Source organism: Labeo rohita, chromosome 3 (assembly GCF_022985175.1).
Source record: "Labeo rohita strain BAU-BD-2019 chromosome 3, IGBB_LRoh.1.0, whole genome shotgun sequence".
Classification (NCBI taxonomy): Eukaryota; Metazoa; Chordata; class Actinopteri; order Cypriniformes; family Cyprinidae; genus Labeo; species Labeo rohita.
The window spans coordinates 4,701,394-4,723,652 of NC_066871.1; the positions used below are offsets into that span (position 1 = coordinate 4,701,394).

Below are 22,259 nucleotides of genomic sequence, written 5' to 3' on the forward strand. Positions count from 1 at the left end.
GAAAACAAAACCAAAATAGATCATGATCGTGACAGTAGCTCTCCCTCCTGGAAGATGCATCCTCTCGCCATAAAAAGTACACTTGAAGAGGAAGGACCAAAGACCAACAGAACCAGAGCTAAATCGATGGTCTGGAAGCCTAAAGTGGAGCCGCTGGCCTGTGGGACTGAAGCAGAGAAGGGGACTCGGCTGACTGTGAAGCGAGCAAGGACCAGGGGCGATTTTAGGATTTTCATTTTAGGGGGGCTCAGCCCCCAATGAGGGTATTATATATATGTGACCCTGGACCACAAAAAAAGCCAAAAATACATAGTATGGGTCAAAATGATTGATTTTTGTTTTATGCCAAAAATCATTAAAGATCATGTTCCATGAACATATTTTGTAAAATTCCTACTGTAAATATATCAAAACTTAATATTTGATTAGTAATATGCAATGTTAAGAACTTTATTTGGACAACTTTAAAGGTGATTTTCTCAATATTTTAATTTTTTGCACCCTCAGATTCCAGTTTTTTACAGTTTTTTTACACACAAAATCTTTACTTGTCACACAGTTTCTAAAACCTGACACTCAAACATCAGAACCACACACCAAATCTGCAAAACCATACACTAATTCTTGGCCTTTGACTCAGGTTTCAATTTCATAAAACACTTTTTGCAAAACACAACACACAATTCTTTATGTAACACACAAGAATCTAACAGGAAGTATCTTGATTTTCTATTTCAAACACAACCAATCAAAATGCCACACTAATTCAACCAATCATGGTTTTATAAAAGGCCTTGGAATAATCATTTTAGTCATTTTAGGGGGCTATAGCCTTAGGTCCTCACTTATGACTCCTCAGGAAGCTTCCTCACGGTGCAATTAAAGAACTGAAATGCCCTTGATGAGTAAGATGAGTAGGGTCTTCCAACCTCCTTAGAAGTGCATTTTATATGAGCTAAGTGAACTCTACACCCATTTTAAACTGAATGTATTGTGCTGCGCCATACTTTATATATTGCTGAGGTTAAGAGGAAAATATAAATGACATAAATGAATGGTCTGTCACACCACGGTCTGTCCAGCAGAGGAAAACAGAGAGCACAAGATCTTCCACAACGTCCAACTGATTTCCTGTTCATAATTAGCTCAGTAATATCACCTGTGCCCCAAATAATTTTCTAGAACCATCACTCTGTGTACAATTGATAAAGTATCTGCAACATATAACATAGAAAAGACAGTAGAAAAGACTTTATTGCTTCGTTAAGTGTTTTATTATATTACAATTACATTTGATGCAAAATTATGTGCATGTCATAAACATGCTGGCTTAAGTGGTTATGATTATGGCTCATTGATTAAACAGGGCAGTAGACTTGAATCGTGACCTCTCGTATAGGTGAGATTTCGTTCTTCTAGTTTACCAGGGAATTGTTTTTCCAGTGTAGTCTAAAAATCCACCATGCTGCTGCTCAGTAAGGCTGCCAATGACACTCAGCATCCCCTCCACACTTTCTTTTGGTTCAAGTGGTGCCTAGAGACAATACAAACATACATGTAGTTGACTAACATGCAAAATAAAAACAATATAGCTGAAACAGCAATTTCCTTGTTCAGTGGGTTAACAGATTAATCATGCATCTTAATCTAGTTAATAGCTACAACCCCAATCCAAAAAGTTGGGACACTGTAAAATGTAAACAGAATGCAATGATTTGCAAATCATATAAGCCTATAGAACTTAGAAAACATGTTTGAAATGTTTCAGATGTTTCAGAAATGAGGAAATGTACCATTTTAAGGGAAAAATAAGGTTTTTGATGGCCACAGCACTTCTCAGAAAAGTTGGGACAGGGACATATTTACCACATCCTCTCTTCTTTTAACAACAGTCAGTGTCTGGGAACTGAGGAAACCACAGTTTGTGGATGGCACTGCAAACTGTGTTCATTGATAATGATTTCTGGAGGTGTTTCTGAGTCCATGCAGTGGTTTACGTTATAGAATCATGCCTGTGAGGGCCCGAAAATCACAGCATTTCATATTGATTTCCACCTTTGTCCCTTGCGCACAGAGATTTCACCAGATTCTTTTGATGCTATTATGTTCTGTAGATGATGAGGTATTCAATGTCTTCACAATTTTACACTGAGGAACATTATTCTGAAATTGTTCCACAATGTGTAGACACAATTTTTTAATTACTTCTGAGAGACTCAAACTTTCTAGGATAGTCTTATTATGCCCAATCATGTTACTAACCTGTTGACTTTTTGTATTTGTAAGCTTATTTTAAAAATGTATCCTACATTTGTGCTCAAAATAAACTAAATTGACTGATAAATGTACACTCACTTTTTCTCCACCCAGTTCAGTTCTCACCCATCCTGGGTGAAGGGCCATGCAGAGGATCTCATCAGCCTTTAACTCTTCAGCAGCTAACACAGTCAGCATGTTTAAACCTGCCTGATGGGTGAAAATACCATTTGAGTTATACATCAGCTCATACCATCAATACTTCACGTGCAATGAATTTGATCCGGTACCTTGCTAACGCAATATGGCAACACTGGGAATTGTTCGTATAAGGAAGGCATTCTGGTTATGGATCCCCCCACTGTGGAGATGTTGATGACAGCTGCTTTATTACAAGACAAGCCTGGTGTCCCGCTGGCTTTGGCTGCTGTTTGCAGATAAGGAAGATACTCCTACATAACAGAAAGAGAAGAAATCATTACATATCTCTAAATTAGAAGCTTATTGAATACTCAATTAAGGCAGAATTAAATTAATAGTTCAGCCTCTGGCCATTCGCATCTTCATCTGAACAAATTTGGAGGAATTTTGCATTACATCACTTGTTAGCAAAAGAAACAAATACATCATTAACATTTTTTTTTTAACTTCAAACCATTGCTTACAGGTAAAGAAATATCTCTCTATCCACAATATTGCTTTCTCCAGTGAAAAGGTTACCTTGTCTGAATCAGTGGAGAAATATGCACAGTTCAAATCAGTCCAACTTAGTTCTAAACAAATACGCTGGTGGATTGTGAAGTGAAAGGACAGCATGTGATGGACTTTGTCACTGGAACAAGTGTTTTTATGGATTATGGACTCCTATAGTTTATTTTGGCCAGAAACGGGTTTAAAGTAAAAATGTCTTATTGATGGATTTGTTCCTTATATACATGCAGCTTTTCACCTCAAGACATTAATTTATGTACAGTTATGTGGATTTCTCATGGCCGCGGGAACTAGGGGTGATGCAGTACCCCAGTCTGAAAAAAAAAGTCTGAATTTGTGGTGGCTGTACTTTAAATTTAATTATTACATAGCTCAGGCTCATTCGGGGCAACTTAAGTCATAATTTTTCTTGACGGAAGCTTTGCGTTTGGTTAGCTAATAAAATGTTAAAAAAAACATTTTTTTAATTAAAAAGCTTAATTCAATATTATGTGGACAATTTCTTAATTCTGTCATCCTGGTATCTTGGACTAGCTCTATTGTTTCATACAAATACAGCTGCTGCCATTTTTGTTTTTTGTTTTTTGTTTTTTTTTTTGTTTGTTTGTTTTTGTACACTATAATGGATTATAAAATAACTAAAAAAACTAGTACTACTACTTAATTGTTTATATGGTGAAATGTTATTTAAGAAAACTGGTATTACTGCACTGTATCCCTAAAATGTCTAGTTTGAACTTGCCGTTTGCTAGCAACTGATTTCTTCATGGAAGCTTTGCGTTCAAATATTTCAACTCAGATCAGGGTTTCGTGTCTAATAATTTTGACACGAAACATCTAAATAATCTATTAAGCAGCTGTGTAATAAGTGAGATAATGTACATTCAGCTAGTTGTTATTGCAAAATAAAGATGTATGTTATCCCTTACTTATAATAATCTTAATTCAAGGATTTTGAAAGTCTGACAGTAATCAGGGTTTAGTGCTACTGTAAGGTTATGGTTTAAATGTTTCAAAATGATTAACAGTTGAAGATATTAGGAATTTAGAAGAGCAATCAAAAAGTAATTAAAAGTAATGTTACATTACTTTAATAAAGTAATTGAAAAGTTACACTACAAATTACATTTTAAATCAAGTAACTTGTAATCTGTAACCTATTACATTTCCAAAGTAACCTTCCCAACACTGATTAAACTGACCACAAATATAGTGCAGTTGTATTTTTCTTGCGCGCTTTGTGGCGCGCGTCCCGAGTCTCTAAATCCCCCTCATTGACAGAATTTCATGTGAAATGTTCACGCAATATTACACTAATTTTAGATTTAGACTTGTAAAAACCATTCACGTCCTCGTCTTTTTTATGAGCCGTTTTTCGAAGCTTTCTCGCTTCTCAAGACGGCCACCGACAATCACATAACCACCGCTCTTTAATTTCGCTTTAGTCTAGTCAAACGCGCTCAGACCACTGTTGCCTAACGTAATCTATTAACTAATAACTACTTGTGGATTATTGAGATGTTTTATCGGCTGTTTGGACTCTCATTCTGACGGCGCCCATTTACTGCAAAGGATCCTTTGGTGAGCAACTGATGTAAATTATAATAAAGAAACAAACTTCTCTACACCCTGGATCTCTTGAGAGTGAACACATTTTGCAGCCTGAAGCCCGTTGCATATTATAGCTTATTCTGACAAATCGGTTTTACTAGTTGTCTAGAAACGTAGGCAACTGATTGCCAGATCAGTGCTGTGATCCTTTACTAGTCAACAGGACGACTAGTCTCAGAACGAACAACTAGTCAGGGAAACATGCAGAAACCGCAATAAACTACTAAGCAACAAAGTGGTAGCTCATATAAACTGTGCAGCAGTGTATTTGTCTGACTGGTTAAACTGCTTTAAGATTTTATTATGGTACAATGCTTTGAACTATCCTAACTCTGTCACATCCAGTGAGTTCTTCCCCAAAAGCACTCGTTTTTATAGTCTAGTCATAAACTTCTGTCCCAGTGGCTCAACTGAAAAAGCCCCAACCTACATGTAGATGTTTAGCCAGAATGCCACTCCTCCAACCCCAGCAAGCAATAGTCGTCATTTCAACGTCTAGTTTAACTATAGACCCGATATAGTCCGGCTATTTGTAACCCACTTCTAGACCAAATAATCTTGAATTTAGTTACATGTCATTTTTTGGCAAAATACTTGTGAGATATATGATATTTCATCATGTAAGCAAAGTTAACAGCGTTTACAAGGTGTTTGGTTTTATTTCTATATTTCTATATATTTCTATATATATAAATTTATAGTCTATTCTAGGGCTATGTTTAGACGTCTATTAAATTTTCACTGACAGCCCAATGACAACCTTATTTTAGCCTAGACGTCTAGGCTGTGTTTCAACGGCTAATATACGTTTTTTAGACCAAAAATTGCTTGCTGGGACGTGTTACATAAGAGAAACTGTTGTTTCAGAACTATTAACAATGCTTTCTACATTACCTTAATGATTAATAAGGGTCCTATCACATTGGTGTTGAAGGTGTTTTTCAAGTCCTCAACACTGCTTGTCTGAATTGTGCCTCTTGCCACGATTGCAGCATTATTCACAAGCAGGTTCAAACCGTTGTTTCCCAGTAGAGATCCCACTTTCTTGGCAGACTCTTTGATACTGGATGGATCATCAGCATCTTAAAATAACATAAACGGCAGTTCTACAGTTCAATAATAATAATAATAATAAATCCCAATAATAAATCAGTGACATTTACTTCGTTTCCAGTTCAAATTTAAAATGCACCAAGAAGGACACATGCACATTTACCAAGACGAATGATAGTGATGACACTTGGATGCTTTTTTGCCAGTTCTCTCAACGCCTTAAGAAAGATAATATGCATTAAACAAGGCAAATTAGAATTTCTCCTGCTGTTTCTGTTTGTGTTAGTTATTCATAAACTCACCTCAGACTTTGGTCCATCTGGGTCACGGCAGGTGGCAAAAATATGACGTTTTGGACAAGAGTCCTCCAAGAGTTGTTTAACTGTTTCAAAGCCCAAGCCCCGGTTGGCTCCGGTGATCAAGATATTGCATGCTTTTACTGCTGCCATGTTACGTCCGGCTGCTTCTACCTGTCTGCCTTTACAAGCGTTTTGTATGTGCAACCAAGTGAACTGAACGCCTCTATAATATTATGCAATACGCATTTTGCGTCATGCTGCGCTAAATGAGGATATGACAGAAAGATCGCTTCCCCATATTTTAGCGCCACCCCGTCACTTTAGTCACCGCCCTTCACCGGACTCCTTTACTGACAGAGGAAGGGCACTGAAACGAATTCTGCAGCACGATCCCAAAGTGAGACTCATTCATTTTTGTAACCACACATGCGCAACATCCTTTCGTTCATGAACGCAATGAATTGGGATGTGTAATATGTCTTTCACTGTAATATCATGATTTCCTAATCCAGAGTACGATAAAGGTTTGCGTAAGGGAACTTGGGGAATTTGGCTTTTGTAACACAAATTAAGGCGAGCACCCTTACTCTTTTCAGATGCACCTGATTTGATTCTGGAACCGGCTGTGGCTGTTGACTAGCGGTAGAAATGATAATTTAGGTAAACACGACTTAAGTGTGACAGATTTCTATTTTATTTCACATAGTTAACCATTATCCTACAGATGTGTATTTTAGGCTAAATTTGGTCTCTCTTGATTAACTGTAATGAAGCAAAATGTCTAATTATAACTTACACAGTCTTAACTTTCGTAGAGGTTGCACAGGAAACCTCAACCCGATGGTAAACCACTTACTTCAATAAGCTGTGAGGCACAGCGGACGAGAAACACCATGCAGTTGTTTTCTCACGTTCAAGACAACAGTCTAGTTCACTTCAAGAATGAAATAAACCTAGTTGAGTTTTGCTGTTAAAAAAAGAACACCACACAAAAAGGAGGAGCAAGAAGCGCATATACTTTTTTTCAGTCCACAGAAAGACAAATGTAGAAATCACTGAAAAAAGTCTTTACACACTCTTCCAACCCAGGGTCAAGTCATACACTAACAGTATGTGGATTTGAGTGGCGCTCTATATCGCGTCATGCTTTTGAACAGCTCTGTTGTTTTTGTTGCGTGTGCGATTGCCTTTATCATTTGCAACCAACGTCAATATTCTCTTATTATTCGACATTAATAGGTCAACTTCTTTCTCAAGAGTCGAAATCCCTTGAACCATCCACTACGAGGAAACCGCGCCCCACTTTTGTTTTGGTTACAAATCCACTTAGACATTTCATTCCCTATTTTGGACTAGTTATGTTTACATAATGTTACATAAACGTGACACCATACCCACTGTGTCTGTCTTTAGGACTAAGGGGAAAAGATAGACAATATAAACGGATGCAGAAAGAGTGAAATTATTCCAGCTCAGTCAATATAGTTATTAACAGCCCGATAAAGCTAAACAAGCGCAGAAATAAATATCCCATTAATTTCCTCGGCAGAGAAATTGATTTCTAGCGATTATGTCAGCCTTTCAAGACACGAGCTTAAGGTTTTTAATCAATATGCGTCTGCCATCAGTGCGCATTAATTCAATTTAATTAAACTGTTTAATAGCAGTCTAATCAAATTGTTAAATATATGTTGTAGAATAGTGGCAAACAAAAAGCACTGTTATTTTGTTTGTTTTACGGGTCTGAGAACTAAAGAAATAGTCAAGATTATCCAGTGCATACCAGAATTAATACCAGAATGCAGTGCAGTAAGAAGTACACAGCATGTCCCTTTTACATAGGGACTAGTGAATGTGGGGATAGAGGGTGGTTTTGGACTCCGCTCTGCAGACAACAGGAAACCAGAAAGACAGAAAACACAAGAAACATTAAAAAATGCTGCCATATTTTGTTGTTTTGTCCACCACAACCAACTACCATTAAACAATGAATAGTTTATTTGGGTAAAAGTCAAGTTTGACATAATGTGGCAAGAGCAAACAAGGCTTAACTCATGCACAGTCAGTGACTGCCAGCCTGACCCACATTAGTTCCCGTGAGGAACAGCAATACCGTTATCAACCTCATGGTGGTGACCTTGTCTATGTGAAGTGAAGCATTGTTTGCAGTTACAGTCAAACTACATTGTATATTATACATAACGGACAGGATTAAATTGCAGAATGTGCCAAGCTTCTCCAAGGGCTTATGCCACATGACTCACTATAGCACAAGCTGGCCTCTAAAACTCAAATGTTGTTAAATTTGCCAGTGATGGCAAGTAAATATTGGAGATTGTTCTCAACTTTCCATTTGAGGTTTCTCTAAAACTTAAATATAACGTGTTATGAGGCTCAAAGGTCTCTGCCAGTGCATACAGATGAGTCATTTTATGCACCAGTATTTAGTTGGTTTATTGACTGCCATTATTTGTTGATAACGAATAGGTTAAGGATTACGGAGATGGGTAATGTCTAAGATGAATGGGTGGGAAGGTGGTGAATGACCCGAGGTATGCGTTTAAAGATTAAAAGTAATTTTGTTCACAATGCATCTGTCCGTGTTTTGAGTTTTAGATATGCCAAAATGAACACACTTTTGTTGCCTGCCTGAACAAAATCTTGTGTACTTGTGCTGGTGCTGTATGGGAAGAACAATGATGGAACAATGCTCAACAATGCGGAGAACAATGCGGAGAGATGTTGATCCACTGGTTAAGCAAATACTGAAGCAAAGTCACTTTTTGGAAAAGTCAGCCCACTCAGTGGCATTTTGCTAATGCCCCTGGGCACATTTATTTTATTTTTTTTAAATAAAGGCACGATGTATGCACGTACAGGCTCTTCCAGCTCTCCTCAGCCCTCTGGCTCCACTGGTGTGACCATAGTCTCTTGGCCATTCAGATACACCATTAACACCAGCATTGTGGTCTTAGTCTAGGCATTTTGAGCCTCTAGCTTGAACTAGTCTCTCCAAGCCTGAGTCCTAAGACCTTTTGGCTCAACCGCAGATGACTTAAGTAAGGAGACCATGGCTCCTCCGTTGTCGTCAAACCCAACAGCTCCAGATTGGTCTCCCCCATTTCCCTGGCTCAATCCTCCGAACCTGCAATTCTGCCCTGACCTTCCATTCCTCCACCGCCAACTTTGTTCTCCACCTCCACCTTGGTCTTTTGATTCCTTTGGCTCTGCCATGGTCAGTGATTCCTTAGATCTCCATCACTCAGGCTCTGCTGTGGATTTCTCTCCATATGTTTAGCTGTGGCCTCCTCCTCTGCCAGCTCCATCACGGTCCTCTCTTCTGCCGGCTCTGCCATGGTCATCAGCTCTAGCAGTTGTGCCTTACTATGGCCTTGGTCCACTATAAGTTTTACCTGTTATACATGCTGCACTACAGACACTTTTATTTAACTTTTTAACTTGATTCACTAAGCACGGTCACACAGCATATACATTAAAAAAAAGAGACAGAACTGCTTAATTGATCAGTGTTTTATTGTATGAAATACTAAATAATATAAAATCGTCCCCTGTGGTCGGAAATTAAAGGTATATTAAAAGGTATAGTTCACCCAAACTACTTTTGTTCTTCTGGTTTACCAGGTCACTGTTTCTCCAGTGTAGTCCAAGAATCCACCGTGCTGCTTCTCAGTAAGGCTGCCAATGACACGCAGCATCCCCTCCACGCTTTCTTTAGGTTCAAGTGTTGCCTGGTGAAAATATCAGTCTTAGTGAATTAAACCCGACTGGCATAGTCACAGTGTGAGTATGATATGGATAGAAATTCAAAATGAAACACTTAAAGCTGTATTCCAAATGAAATGAAAGTAGTACGTTTTGAAAATTGTTGAAATCGAAAGCACATGGTACAAATATAGCGTGACTCACCTCATCTCCACCCAGTTCAGTTTTCACCCATCCTGGGTGAAGGGCCATGCAGAGGATCTCATCCACCTTAAACTCCTCAGCAGCTAACACAGTCAGCATGTTAAAACCTGCCTGATAGGCAAACATAACGTTTGAGTTACATAAGCTCATCATCCCATCAACATCTGTTAGACAGCCACTGAATTGAATTCATCTAGCGCCTAAGCATTACATTGACGTACTTTGCTCACTCCATATGGCAGCGTTGGATAATGGTTGTATATGGAAGGCATTCTGGTCATGGATCCCGCCACAGTGGAGATGTTGATGACAGCTGCTTTTTTACTGGACATGCCTGGTGTCCCGCTCGCTTTTGCCGCTATTTGTAGATATGGTAGGTACTCCTGCATAAAAGAAAAAGAATGAATTATTTAAGTAATTTCGACACATAATGACTCCAAAAACTTGACTATATGGTAACTTTTTTTTTTACTATTGTAGAACTAGTACATAACAGCAGTAAATGATGCTTTCTACATTACCCTAATGATTAATAAGGGTCCTATCACGTTGGTGTTAAAGGTGTTTTTCATGTCCTCAACACAGCTGGTCTGAATGGTGCCATTTGCCACAATTCCAGCATTATTCACAAGCAGGTTCAAACCGTTGTTTCCCAATAGAGATCCCACTTTCTTAGCCGACTCTTTGACACTGGATGGATCATTAGCATCTAACAGAACAAATCAGTGCTGAAGTATCAAGCAATGAAATGGTATTAAAAAAAAAAACAATCAATTTAAAATGCAAAGTAAGGACACGTGCATATTTACCAAGACGTATGATAGTTATAACACTTGGATGTTTTTTCACCAGCTCCCTCAATGCCTTAAGAAAGACAAAATGCATAATTAAACAAGGTACAGTACATTATAATTTCTAGTTTGTGTTAGCTATTCATAACTTACCTCAGACTTCGGTCCATCTGGGTCACGACATGTAGCAAAAATATGCTGTTTGGGAAAAGAGTTTTCAGAGAGTTGTTTAACAATTTCTAAACCCAAACCCCGGTTAGCTCCGGTTATCAAGATTTTGCATGCTTTCACTGCTGCCATGTTCTGTCAGGCTTGGTCTATAAAAGCAGTCGGTCTGGTTTTATAAAGTGGTTTGTATGTAGCCTTTGTATAAGTATGTGTAACTCAATGCCACTACTACATTACGTAATATGTGGCACGAAGATCGCCTCCCCCATATTTTAGCGCCACCCCATAAATTTAACCGCCGCTCTTTACTAGGCTCCTTCTGACACAGCGCCGATCCTAGAAGAGAAGAGTGACAGGTAGTAATTTGTGACCACAAGCGCGCAACATCCTCACCATCCTTTCGTTCACCGAGGTGAACTAATCAATTGTGTTGACTACAAATAGCCTATGAGGCAGTCTTGTGACAAAAGAACTTAGTACGCGGAGCAGAAGATGCAAATGATGACGCGTTGAAGCATTTATTAATCGCTTCTTTTAGGCTAACTGGTCTATAGTTGCATTGTTTTCCTGATCCGGTATATATTTGCGTATTGGGGGTATAGATGTAACATTCTCAGTTTGTCTTAGTTAGGTCCAAATTCCGCAAAATGCCATCACTAATGGAGAGAGCATTGCCGTCTACCCTTACCTTCACTCCCTCGCATTCGTTCCCTGAGAACTCACTGCGCCGCACTTCTATTTTGGATAATCGTTTGGACTGTTTAGGTTGCATTATGTTGCATAAACCCCTCTTTAAGGGGTTAAGGGCATACCACTGTGTCTGGCTTCAGAGGAAAATATAGCTCATATAAACAACAGATGCAGAGTGCAGGAATACTATTAATAATCGAATTAGTTGCGACTGCCAGTTGTAACTTTGAAATAAAGGTGCATTAGCTTGTGTCGTCATGCAGAAAACAAGAGAAATGAGTAACACTTATACTCAAAAGTTAATTGCTTGGTGTTCTTATAAAACGTGTACATCTCGTGTGGAACTGAAACAGCGTTCAAGTGAAACGCTGCATTTTTTGTAGTTATAGACATAACTATATTGCAGTTTGTACATATTTGACAGGACTATATTGCAGAATGTGCCAGGCTTCTCCAAAGCCCCAGGCCAAGTGGACTCAAATACTGTTAAACTTGACAGTATGAACATATTGGACAACATGCAACACTTGATAAATATAACATCAGTAATAATCTGATGCAACACAATATGCACACATTGGCCACATCAGTATGTACAAAAATAATTAAAAACTCTACCTCCTCACAAAAGAACAGACAGTTTCAGTATTAATAGGCACAGACTTTCATGAGTTGCAGCCTAGGATGTTTTTTTTAAAAGTATAAAAGTAATTAATGCTGAACATTTGTTGCTGCTTTTGCCTAACCAGTACTCAATTTTGGGACACAAAATAAAATGAATAATTAATTTTGTAAATCACACATACGCAACGTACTCTTCTATAATTTTTATAAAATAAATCCACAATTTGTCTGCAAAACAGCTAAAAGTTAAAAGCACATGAGAAAAAGAAATAGTCAAATGTGTCCAGACTTTTGGCTGTAGTGTATGTTGTGAAGTTTTATCATTAATATGTGTGGTCTACAAAACACTTACATAAATGTGATTGATATATAACAAAATGTCAAATCAGAACTGTAAGAAATGCTGTCAAAAACAATTAAAGGTTTAAAACACTAAATATTTATGGTTTCACTGTATTAATTTACATAAATGACAAATAGTGAATTTCAGTAGACAATTTTTATGCATTCAGAGGAATTACACAACATAGCTGTATTGTTTGATCAGTGTGATTTATTTTTAGTGATGTTTACCCTTTGGTGACCTTCCTGATGGTAGAGTCTTTGCTCATCTGGTTTACCAGGGCAATGTTTTCCAGTGCAGTTCAGGAATCCACCGTGCTGCTTCTCAGTAAGGCTGCCAATGACACACAGCATGCTCTCCACACTTTCTCTGTAGTGCAGACAGCTGCCTGGTGAACAGAACATGCCTGGTGAAGGGAATAAATTGCAATTAAAATAGTGTAACATTGTTCAACAGAGACCATCAGTGTTTTTGTGATTCTGTTTGGGTTCTAAGAATCTCCCGGACCAGTTTGATGAAAAACATTCTTAATACAATCATCAAGCTGAAACTTTATGACTGTTCCTTATGAAATAAACCAAAATTCAACATTAAAATGTCCTCAATAAAAAAAATTACTTGTATTTGTTTTTTTTTCCCTCATAGACCCCCAACATGAATTGATGTAATGCATTTTCAAATGTGAAGATTCTCCGATTGATGTATACACTAAAAAAAGTACACTCCTGATGGTTGTCCCACACAGAGTTATAGTTACTAGAAGACTGCCTGAACAAAATATTCTTGTGTACTGTAAGGTCGACCCAACTGGTCCAACAAAGTTATCCAATGGTGGCTGAAGATTTCCTGCGCAGCACCTGCTAGTTAATATAACATTGTACAATTTATTATTAGTCACGTAAACAAAGATTAAAGGTAAATTCTCAAAGAATTCTAAGAGTGAAAGATACATACTTGACTTTAGAATGATACACAGTGCGTAGAGTGTGTCCATACAGATGCTTTCCAATAAACGTCACCAAACTGTTGGCTAAGAAATAGAAATCACAGATGGTGCCGGAATGTGTACGACTCACCTGATTCCTCCTCATCCTGGCTCTGGTCCTCCATACCTTCACCTCTGATTTGGTCTCCACCTCCTCCAGCTTCAACTTGGTCTTCTGATTCCTTTGGCTGCTCCTCTGCTGGCTAAGCCATGGTGGTTATGACATTTGTCACTGCAAGACCTCTTATCCTGAAGGTCCACTGAAGTGCCTTGAAACACGCAGCGTTATTCAATATGTTGACAATTTCAACTTAAACAGGAAGACAGGGCGGGACATACGGAGTCTAACCATGTGTCTTCACAATCTCGTCGATATCGCTTTAAAATATAGCATTCTGTGTAGAACTCAACTGGGTCCGACCGATACGTTTCATGGTCTGCGCGGACTCGCGCATATGATCCGCTCTATGCTGTCCTACCGGAACAGATAGTACTAGTACTACTAGTAATGTGCACGCTGCGGCGGTTTGACGCGAAACCAAACTTCTTTCGCCCCAGTGGAAAGCATTTACATAATCTGAATCGTATAGCGCTTGTATACAGTGCATTACGTGCCACTCACCATATAGAAAACGCTAATTGTGTGAACAAGCGACCAATTTCAACCGCAACCGCGGCGTCTATTTATAGTGTAGAGCAGAGCCGGCCCGGCTCTAGTGTAGAGGGCGGGACGTTTCAGGTTCAAGAGAGCATTTGATTGGACAGAAAGTTTGATGAGAAGCTGAAGTGCACGTGGGTGATGTCATCAAAATCGTTGACTCATATTGGTGGAAGTAATTTTTTAGTGCGAAGGCTGCATTCAAGTCCCTCTGGGACGTTCGCACTTACTAGTTGACAAATCGTAATTATGACTAGGACCTGATATGAGGATTTAACTTTTCTACATAAAATTCATTGTTTTTTTTTACACTCTACATTTACAAAATGATGAATAAAGAATGTGCATCATTGTGCTTTTGCTTTTTTTTTTTTCAGTTTTTAGTCAATTTATAAAGATGATGTAAACTAAATCATTGTATATTCTATGTTAATTATACAATAATATAATATTTTGTATATGTAACTTATATAGTTTTATTGCACATTACAAACAAAATAATCAAATTTACCATCAAAGATGCTACCACATTTCTATGGCCTTTGGCTGACACGCCCCCAACTCGGAAACTCAGGGCTTAAAGGGGTCATCGGATGCCCATTTTCCACAAGTTGATATGATTCTTCAGGGTCTTAATGAAAAGTCTATAATATACTTTTATTAAAAATTCTCAGTGGTTGTGTAAAACAACACCCTTTTTACCTTGCCAAAATCAGCTCTGCAAAAATCATCCTGTTCTGGTCGAGGCTGCTTTAAATGTTAATGAGCTCCGCTCGTCCCGCCCCTCTCTTCTCTCTGTGGAGTGACAAGCCTGTTTACTTTAGCCGCATTTAGCCACTAAACTTGCTAATTAGCACGTTATTAAGAAGGATGATTGCAGAGATTCATAAAAAAAACCCCTCATATTCACTTCTGCTGTAGGTGAAGCTGGATTGCGAATGATTTGCACGAACATAGATGTAGATCGGGAGGCGCAAACAAATGTAACCCACTGCATCTTAAGCAGCTCAGATGTCAGAAGTTAACGACGATCACTATGTTCATTATTACATCCAGCAACACAACACCTCAATCGCTCAATCGGAGATATTCTTGTCTAACTGACATCTTTGCTCCAGCATCGAAACAATGGAGGTCGGACTACAGCTGATCTGAGGTAAGACACATTGACAGGCATCTGAGAATGGCTCGATTTGAAAAAGGGGATATTATTTTTACAGAATAATTAAAAACCACTGCATGGATTTTTATCATTATAGAGTAGATTTGTACATACACTGCCAACATATTTGTTCAAACAACATGAAAAAGTGAACTTTGTATCCAATGACCCCTTTAAAGAAAATTTTGAGTTTCCCATTCGTAATAACAACTTTGTGGTGGCGTTCATGTGCATTCAGCTCGTGAATATGATCTATCTGACATGACTTGAACGCACCATCTTCTAAATCCACATTTATATCTTACCCAGATAGCACAAATACGTCTGCAAGATGTCTGTTAAACATCACTTGATCCGGAAAGCATCTGCTGTGTATAAACATCTGACAGACGTCTGTAAGGTGTCAGTTTTACATACATTCTGAATCATAAACATCTTAAAGACATCTAATAATGCTATCAGGGTATTGATAACCTAAAGGCTGACATATTCATGCCAAAAAGATTAATTTTGATTAGATGGGGACTTTAAAGCTCTTTAAAAAACAGGACTGCAGTTCCTCCACCATATACTGCATGTTTACTAATATGTTTATTTTGTAGATTTCCTTCATTCAGGTCTATATCCAAATCTATATTTACTGACAGCTGAATATCCTGTTATTTTTTGGAAAATCTGTTTCATATTTGTGTTTATTACACAGCTATCATTTAATTCTCTCCTTGATTCTAATGTGTGTGTAATTGATAAGCACAGTCATTGCAGCATATACAGTTTAAAAAAGAGACAGTACTACATTATAGATCATAGAGTGTTTTATTGTATGAAATACTATGTGATATATAAAAGTCACATGAAATTAAGAAATTAAGTGCTAATGATTAGGTGTGCCGTTTTATGACAAATAGATAAAACAGGGTAGTTATAACAAGGACTGGAGAAGCCCTTTTGTGGGATAGATTTCATTCCTCTGGTTTACCAGGTCACCGTTTCACCAGTGTAGTCCAAGAATCCACCATGCTGCTTTTCAGTAAGGCTAACAATGACACGCAGCATCCCCTCCACGCTTTCTTTTGGTTCAAGTGGTGCCTAGTAAAAAAAAAACCCACATATGTAGCTCACTAACATGAAATATTAAAAATAAAGCTTCAAGCTGCAGTTATGGCACAACCCCACCAATGCAATGTGTGTTGTTGAGTGGATTTGTGCGGTCATATCACTCTCAGTGAATAAAGGCAAACTAGTTTTAAGGCTTTAAGTAGGTATTTGTCATATGAAGGCCATGAGAGAGAGGAGCTGGGGCAGTGGAGGAATGCTGGAAAACTGTTGTGGGACATAGGTGTGGTCTAAAAAAGTATGTTTGACATTGAAGCAATTATGACTTGAAAACGATGGAAATCGAAAGCACATGGTGCAACAGAGCATGACTTAAAAAATCAACACTCACCTCATCTCCACCCAGCTCAGTTTTCACCCATCCTGGGTGAAGGGCCATGCAGAGGATCTCATCCGCCTTTAACTCTTCAGCAGCTAACACAGTCAGCATGTTAAAACCTGCCTATAGGTAAACATAACATTTGAGTTACACATGCCATTTTTTAAACAAGTATATTGAGTTACAGTTCATCTAGTGTATACATTGGCATACCTTGCTCACTCCATATGGCAACGTTGGGAAAAAGCTGTATATGGTAGGCATTCTTGTCATGGATCCCGCCACAGTGGAGATGTTGATGACAGCTGCTTTGTTACTGGACATGCCTGGTGTCCCACTTGCTTTTGCTGCCTTTTGTAGAAACGGTAGGTACTCCTACATAAAAGAAACAGAAAAAAATATGTACGTTTATTACCTTGGTAGCATAATAGTGTAAGCCCCAGCTTAGATGTTTAGCCTACAGGCTGCTGGATCAGCACTTTCAGTGGACAAATTATTGTTTTAAAATCGCTAACAATGCTTTCTGCATTACCCTAATAATTAATAAGGGTCCTATCACGTTGGTGTTAAAGGTGTTTTTCATGTCCTCAACACTGCTGGTCTGAATTGTGCCTCTTGCCACAATTGCAGCATTATTCACAAGCAGGTTCAAACCGTTGTTTCCCAGTAGAGATCCCACTTTCTTGGCAGACTCTTTGATACTGGATGGATCGTCAGCATCTAAGAATAAAAGAACAAATGTTAGTGCTGAAGTAAGCAATGAAGTGCTAAATCTCAAACTTTTCCAAAATGTGAACATTTTAAATGCCCCATTTACCAAGACGTATGATAGTGATCACACTTGGATGCTTTTTCGCCAGTTCTCTCAAAGCCTAAAGAAAGATAAAATACATAATTAAACAAGGCACATTACAATTTCTCATTTTTTTTCTATTTGTGTTTTCATAACTCACCTCAGATTTCGGTCCATCTGGGTTACGACAGGTAGCAAAAATATGCTGTTTGGGACAAGCGCTCTCAGAGAGTTGCTTAACCATTTCTAAGCCCAATCCCCGGTTGGCTCCGGTGATCAAGATATTGCATGCTTTCACTGCTGCCATTTTCTGTCAAGTTGCTTCTGTTACCCAGTCTGCCTCACCTGCGCTTTTTATGCCAGCTGAAGCAAACTCCACTCCTATTTCATTAGTGTATTTTGCTGTGTCATGCTGTGTTTCATTGGTGTATTGTGCTGTGTCATGCTGTGTGTGACTGAGAAAATGATAAATTATACGAACTGACATTTTTGTTTTATGCTATCAGTTCAAATACAACGACTGCTTCTTATTGCTTGCTAATGGAACAATAATACATCTGGGTGGAACACAAAGGTTGCTTATTCAAACAAAGGTGAAGTCTCTGTGAAAATCTCTGTGAGTCTCTTTTATGCAAAACATGGTGTGGTATAAGTCTTTGTAACTCAAAATGTTTAGCGTGGCTTTGGAAACACCAGTGAGAAGTGCATTGTCATAGTCAATGACAAAGATGTTTCCTCATGGTTTCCTCTAAATTCCAGGTTTGATGGAGAAATGGTCTCCATTTGGGATAAATACTCTGTTTATGACAATCCGTTTAGGAACTGTCGTGGCTTTTTGAATAAGCTCTTGTTTCTTCTCTTCTTTTTGCTGCCTTCATCATCTACCAGTGTTCTGTTGCTTACGTGAGGCACAACCACAACTGCAGAGTCTTCAGCTGGGACATTTGGGTGCATGGCAGAAATCAAAGTTTATTTCTTGTCTTGGTTTTATAGCCTTTGGCTCCACATGGTCAGGCTCTGATTATCTGCCCTGCAGCTTGTACCCTGGCTGTTCTTGTACCAGTCTGAGCTTTTCTTTCACAGCCCTCTTCTTTTCTGTCCTTATGAAAAATGCTATCAAAGCAATATGTCAGCTGCCATCTTCACAATGTAAACAAAAGTACTAGAAGCAGTATTGAGAGTCCTGTCTTCTATCAACTTTAGTTATTTACAATAGCCTACGTGCACTTTCAGACAGAAAAATAATCTGAGGCAATCAGGTATGGATGTGCTTCCACTCATATTAACGCTTATGAAACATCCACAAACATCTGCTACTCACAGTGCTTCCGGTGTTCTATTTTCGCTAGTAAGACATTATTCCACTGTGATGATATCCTACACTTATTTGCTGAAGTAAATCCTGTTCCTTTACAAGTAGTGGAACAGGATTTCCTTAAGTAAAGTGTAGGATATTTTGTAAGCATACTTGTAAGCACTTTTGTCAGCACTGGGACTTCTCTTTGTTTGTTTCGAACGTTCCAGACAGAGTCATGTCAGTGGTTTTTCAGGTTTTTGTGCATCATTACGCCAGTAGATGGCGGCAAGAGACTGTGTGTATGCGTAATTGAACCAATTTTTCAAGTAATTCAGTAAGAGCAAATGATTAATTCAGAAACGAAACAGCACTGTAGTCTATTCGATGGAAGTGCAAATAGACAAAGTTACTCAACTGGTTTACTGAGCTGCTGTGTAAAACTGTATCACACTTGCAGTTGTTTTGTTGTTCACTTTGGCTGTGGTTTGGTGTAGTCAAAACAATGTGGGATTAAATAAAATGTTTGAATTGAATTGCTGAATCATTCACATTTGTGTATATTCTCAGACAAATCCAACTTGAGATCACTCTTGATTCTCCCTCAACTAACTGAAATAATAAAAACTACTAAAATCATTCAAGGTGAATTCATAGTATGTTACTGTTATGACACCCCTTCAAAAATATAGGCCTGTACATGATGTATAGAATTATAAAATTTCAGTGTGAAAGGCTCTTAAGTGGGCAGTTCATGTTGAGAATATATGTGCAGTCACTTTTATAGTTAAAGTCAAAAGTTTACATACACCTTGCAGAATCTGCAAAATGTTAATTATTTTACCAAAATCATACATTATTTTACCAAGGGATCATACAAAATGCATGTTATTTTTTTATTTAGTACTGACCTGAATAAGATATTTCACATAAAAGACATTTATGTATAGTCCACAAGAGAAAATAATAGTTGAATTTATAAAAATGACCCCATTCAAAAGTTTACATACATTTCATGCTTAATACTATGTTATTACCCGAATGATCCACAACTGTTTTCTTTTTTTTTTTTAGTAATTGTTGTTTATGAGGGTGTAAACTTTTTAATGAAATGAGGATGTGTACATTTTTCTTATTTTGCCTAAGTATCATATATATATATACTGTCCTTCAAAACTACAGAAGATACTTACAGTACATGTTCCACAGAAGACAAGTTAAATTTACCCTGATCTTCAAATTCAAAAAGTTTTCACCCCCTGGCTCGTAATGCATCGTTTTTCCTTCTGGAGCATCAGTGAGCCTTTATACCTTCTGTAATAGTTGCATATGAGTCCCTCAGCTGTCCTCAGTTTGAAAAGATGAATCTCAAAATCATACAGTCATTGTTGGACTCATAAACAACTATCACTAAATAAAAACACAGCTGTGGATCATTCAGGTAACAGCACAGTATTAAGAATCAAGTGTATGTAAACTTTTGGACAGGTTCAACTTTATGAATTCAACTATTATTTTCTCTTGTGGACTATATGTAAACATCTTTTATGTAAAATATCTTATTCAGGTCAGTACTAAATAAAAAATAACATGCATTTTGGGTGATCCCTGTTATTTTGGTACAATAATTAACATTTTGCTGATTCTGCAAGGTGTATGTAAAGTTTTGACGTAAACTGTACATTGCCTTATATTGCTGTCACAGCCATTCCAACCCCACCAGTTCTACTCCCTCCCAGTGGGATGGCGTGCACACTAACAAGGACGCTAAAGACCGAACCTCTAGTGTCAGTTGCTAGTACACCTCTTGAGATCAGGAGAGTGAGGTTATACCTGCACAGATCTTCCCGACTGGCCTCTGTTACAGTCACTCCCATCTGGGTCACGGCACCAACGTATCCCTCCAGTTGTACTCCCCTCACTCACTCCAAGTGGGATTCGAAATGGTGTTTCCATGGGAGGTAGGTGCGCTAACAAGGTCACTAAAGACCGCAGCCTCAAGTGTCAGTCCCTAGCGCACCTCTTGAGATCAGGGGAGTGAGATTTGTTTATGTATAAGACTGATTCTATTGCATAACTGATTCTGATGTCCTACACACAAAATCCCTCTTTATGTTAAGTTCATCAAAATAAAAATACTTAAGAAATCTGTATACTCGGGGCATATAAATTAAATTGCCTTTAAAGTTGCCTAAAGTTGTCCAAATGAAGTTCTTAATCAAAAATTAAGTTTTGATATATTTACGGTAGGAAATTTACAAAATATCTTAAGGGAACATGATCTTTACTTAATATCCTAAAGATTTTTGGCATAAAAGAAAAATCAATTATTTTGACCCATACAATGTATTTTTGGCTATTGCTACAAATATACGCATGCTACATAAGACTGGTTTTGTGGTCCAGGGTCACATATGGCTATACAAGACTATAACAGAATGGGACGTTATCTGGGATAACTATCTTAAAGCAACCTTTTCACTTGCAGTTCTGTAACTGCATCACATCATGACTTTGAGCTAAACAGTGTCCTTCACCGCTTAAAGTGGAAATCGGTGAGAATAATAGAAACGTGCGTTGGAGTGCTGTTTGCAGTTTAATTATGGTGAGTCATTCGCTCTGTTTACCAAAACATGAGTTTACATCAGTTAAAGGGAACAGAGTGTGAGCTCGTCAGAAGCACAAGGTGCATTCAACTCCAAAAATATCATTATTAATGAGTAGGCAGCCTATTTATATTTAAAAAAGGGGTCATGGTCTGGAAAACCAGATTTTTGGAAAAGAGTGTGTGGGTGAGATGTTTCAATGATTTCATTCATGGAAGCATGAGAGACAAGTCATCGGTTTGGTTGATTTTATTATGCTCATGTGTTTGAATGGCACTGAATCAAGGCAAAGGTGCATTATCAACACAGAGCAGCGGGGCGGTACATTCTCGCTCACTCCTGAACTTTTATGGCAGGATGAACAAATCCTTGGTCTATACATGCATGTTCTTTAGCATGCATGCCAGCAACAGGATATTGTACTGACAAATGACAAAAACAGCCAGAAACATCTCAATAGAAGGGGGAATAAAACAAATAAACCCACAAACCCATAGCCAAACAGATGATCTTATCAAAGCAAACATCAAACACAGACTTGAGCCATTTCACAGAAAGAATTAAATGTTCTTCAAAGACAACGACTTCAAAATGTCATTGAAAACACAAGGCTTGTTCCTAAAGCCTCCTCTGAGAAAAACCAACAGATGTTGTGGTAAAAGAATGAGAATGATTGTGGATCGTTCATTTGGTCCAATGACCATTTAGTAAGCTCCTTTTTGGTCCAGAGAGAGTTTGGGAAATGAGAACAGTAGAAAACGTTCACACGTACAGTCGCCGCCCTTCTGATACGAGTCCCAGGGTCCTCAGAGCGGCTGACAGACACTGAATGTACACGACACAGAGCAACAGA

The 22,259-nt window shown here is 38.2% G+C and overlaps 3 protein-coding genes across 3 annotated transcripts; all 3 read right to left on the bottom strand.

Moving 5' to 3' along the window:
* Positions 1-1,236: 1,236 nt before the first annotated feature.
* On the bottom strand, positions 1,237-6,197 carry LOC127163366 (C-factor-like). Its single transcript, XM_051106565.1, has 6 exons — positions 5,934-6,197; positions 5,795-5,849; positions 5,473-5,660; positions 2,547-2,708; positions 2,356-2,466; positions 1,237-1,534 (listed from the first exon to the last, which is right to left on the bottom strand). Exons 1-6 carry the CDS (start codon positions 6,078-6,080, stop codon positions 1,421-1,423), a joined length of 777 nt encoding a protein of 258 aa, XP_050962522.1. The 5' UTR covers positions 6,081-6,197; the 3' UTR covers positions 1,237-1,420.
* A 3,267-nt stretch (positions 6,198-9,464) lies between these two features.
* On the bottom strand, positions 9,465-11,026 carry LOC127163367 (C-factor-like). Its single transcript, XM_051106566.1, has 6 exons — positions 10,802-11,026; positions 10,667-10,721; positions 10,379-10,566; positions 10,079-10,240; positions 9,858-9,968; positions 9,465-9,679 (listed from the first exon to the last, which is right to left on the bottom strand). The coding sequence occupies exons 1-6, from the start codon at positions 10,946-10,948 to the stop codon at positions 9,566-9,568; spliced, it is 777 nt and encodes a 258-aa protein (XP_050962523.1). The 5' UTR covers positions 10,949-11,026; the 3' UTR covers positions 9,465-9,565.
* Positions 11,027-16,096: 5,070 nt separating this feature from the next.
* LOC127163248 (C-factor-like) lies at positions 16,097-17,845 on the bottom strand. The gene is made up of 6 exons (XM_051106398.1): positions 17,667-17,845; positions 17,531-17,585; positions 17,246-17,433; positions 16,927-17,088; positions 16,726-16,836; positions 16,097-16,367 (listed from the first exon to the last, which is right to left on the bottom strand). The coding sequence occupies exons 1-6, from the start codon at positions 17,811-17,813 to the stop codon at positions 16,254-16,256; spliced, it is 777 nt and encodes a 258-aa protein (XP_050962355.1). The 5' UTR covers positions 17,814-17,845; the 3' UTR covers positions 16,097-16,253.
* Positions 17,846-22,259: the final 4,414 nt, after the last annotated feature.

What these genes read in the sequence shown, in the direction of transcription:
- LOC127163366 (XM_051106565.1), bottom strand. Translation starts at nt 6,080, where the DNA reads ATGGCAGCAGTAAAAGCATGCAATATCTTGATCACCGGAGCCAACCGG. An exon ending in GACCCTTATTAATCATTAAG is followed by an intron (nt 2,709 to 5,472) that starts GTAATGTAGAAA and finishes TCTGTTATGTAG; the next exon opens with GAGTATCTTCCTTATCTGCA. An exon ending in TGCCATATTGCGTTAGCAAG is followed by an intron (nt 2,467 to 2,546) that starts GTACCGGATCAA and finishes TTCACCCATCAG; the next exon opens with GCAGGTTTAAACATGCTGAC.
- LOC127163367 (XM_051106566.1), bottom strand. Translation starts at nt 10,948, where the DNA reads ATGGCAGCAGTGAAAGCATGCAAAATCTTGATAACCGGAGCTAACCGG. An exon ending in CAGATGGACCGAAGTCTGAG is followed by an intron (nt 10,722 to 10,801) that starts GTAAGTTATGAA and finishes GTCTTTCTTAAG; the next exon opens with GCATTGAGGGAGCTGGTGAA. An exon ending in GACCCTTATTAATCATTAGG is followed by an intron (nt 10,241 to 10,378) that starts GTAATGTAGAAA and finishes TCTTTTATGCAG; the next exon opens with GAGTACCTACCATATCTACA.
- LOC127163248 (XM_051106398.1), bottom strand. Translation starts at nt 17,813, where the DNA reads ATGGCAGCAGTGAAAGCATGCAATATCTTGATCACCGGAGCCAACCGG. An exon ending in TGCCATATGGAGTGAGCAAG is followed by an intron (nt 16,837 to 16,926) that starts GTATGCCAATGT and finishes GTTTACCTATAG; the next exon opens with GCAGGTTTTAACATGCTGAC. An exon ending in CTGAGCTGGGTGGAGATGAG is followed by an intron (nt 16,368 to 16,725) that starts GTGAGTGTTGAT and finishes TTTTTTTACTAG; the next exon opens with GCACCACTTGAACCAAAAGA.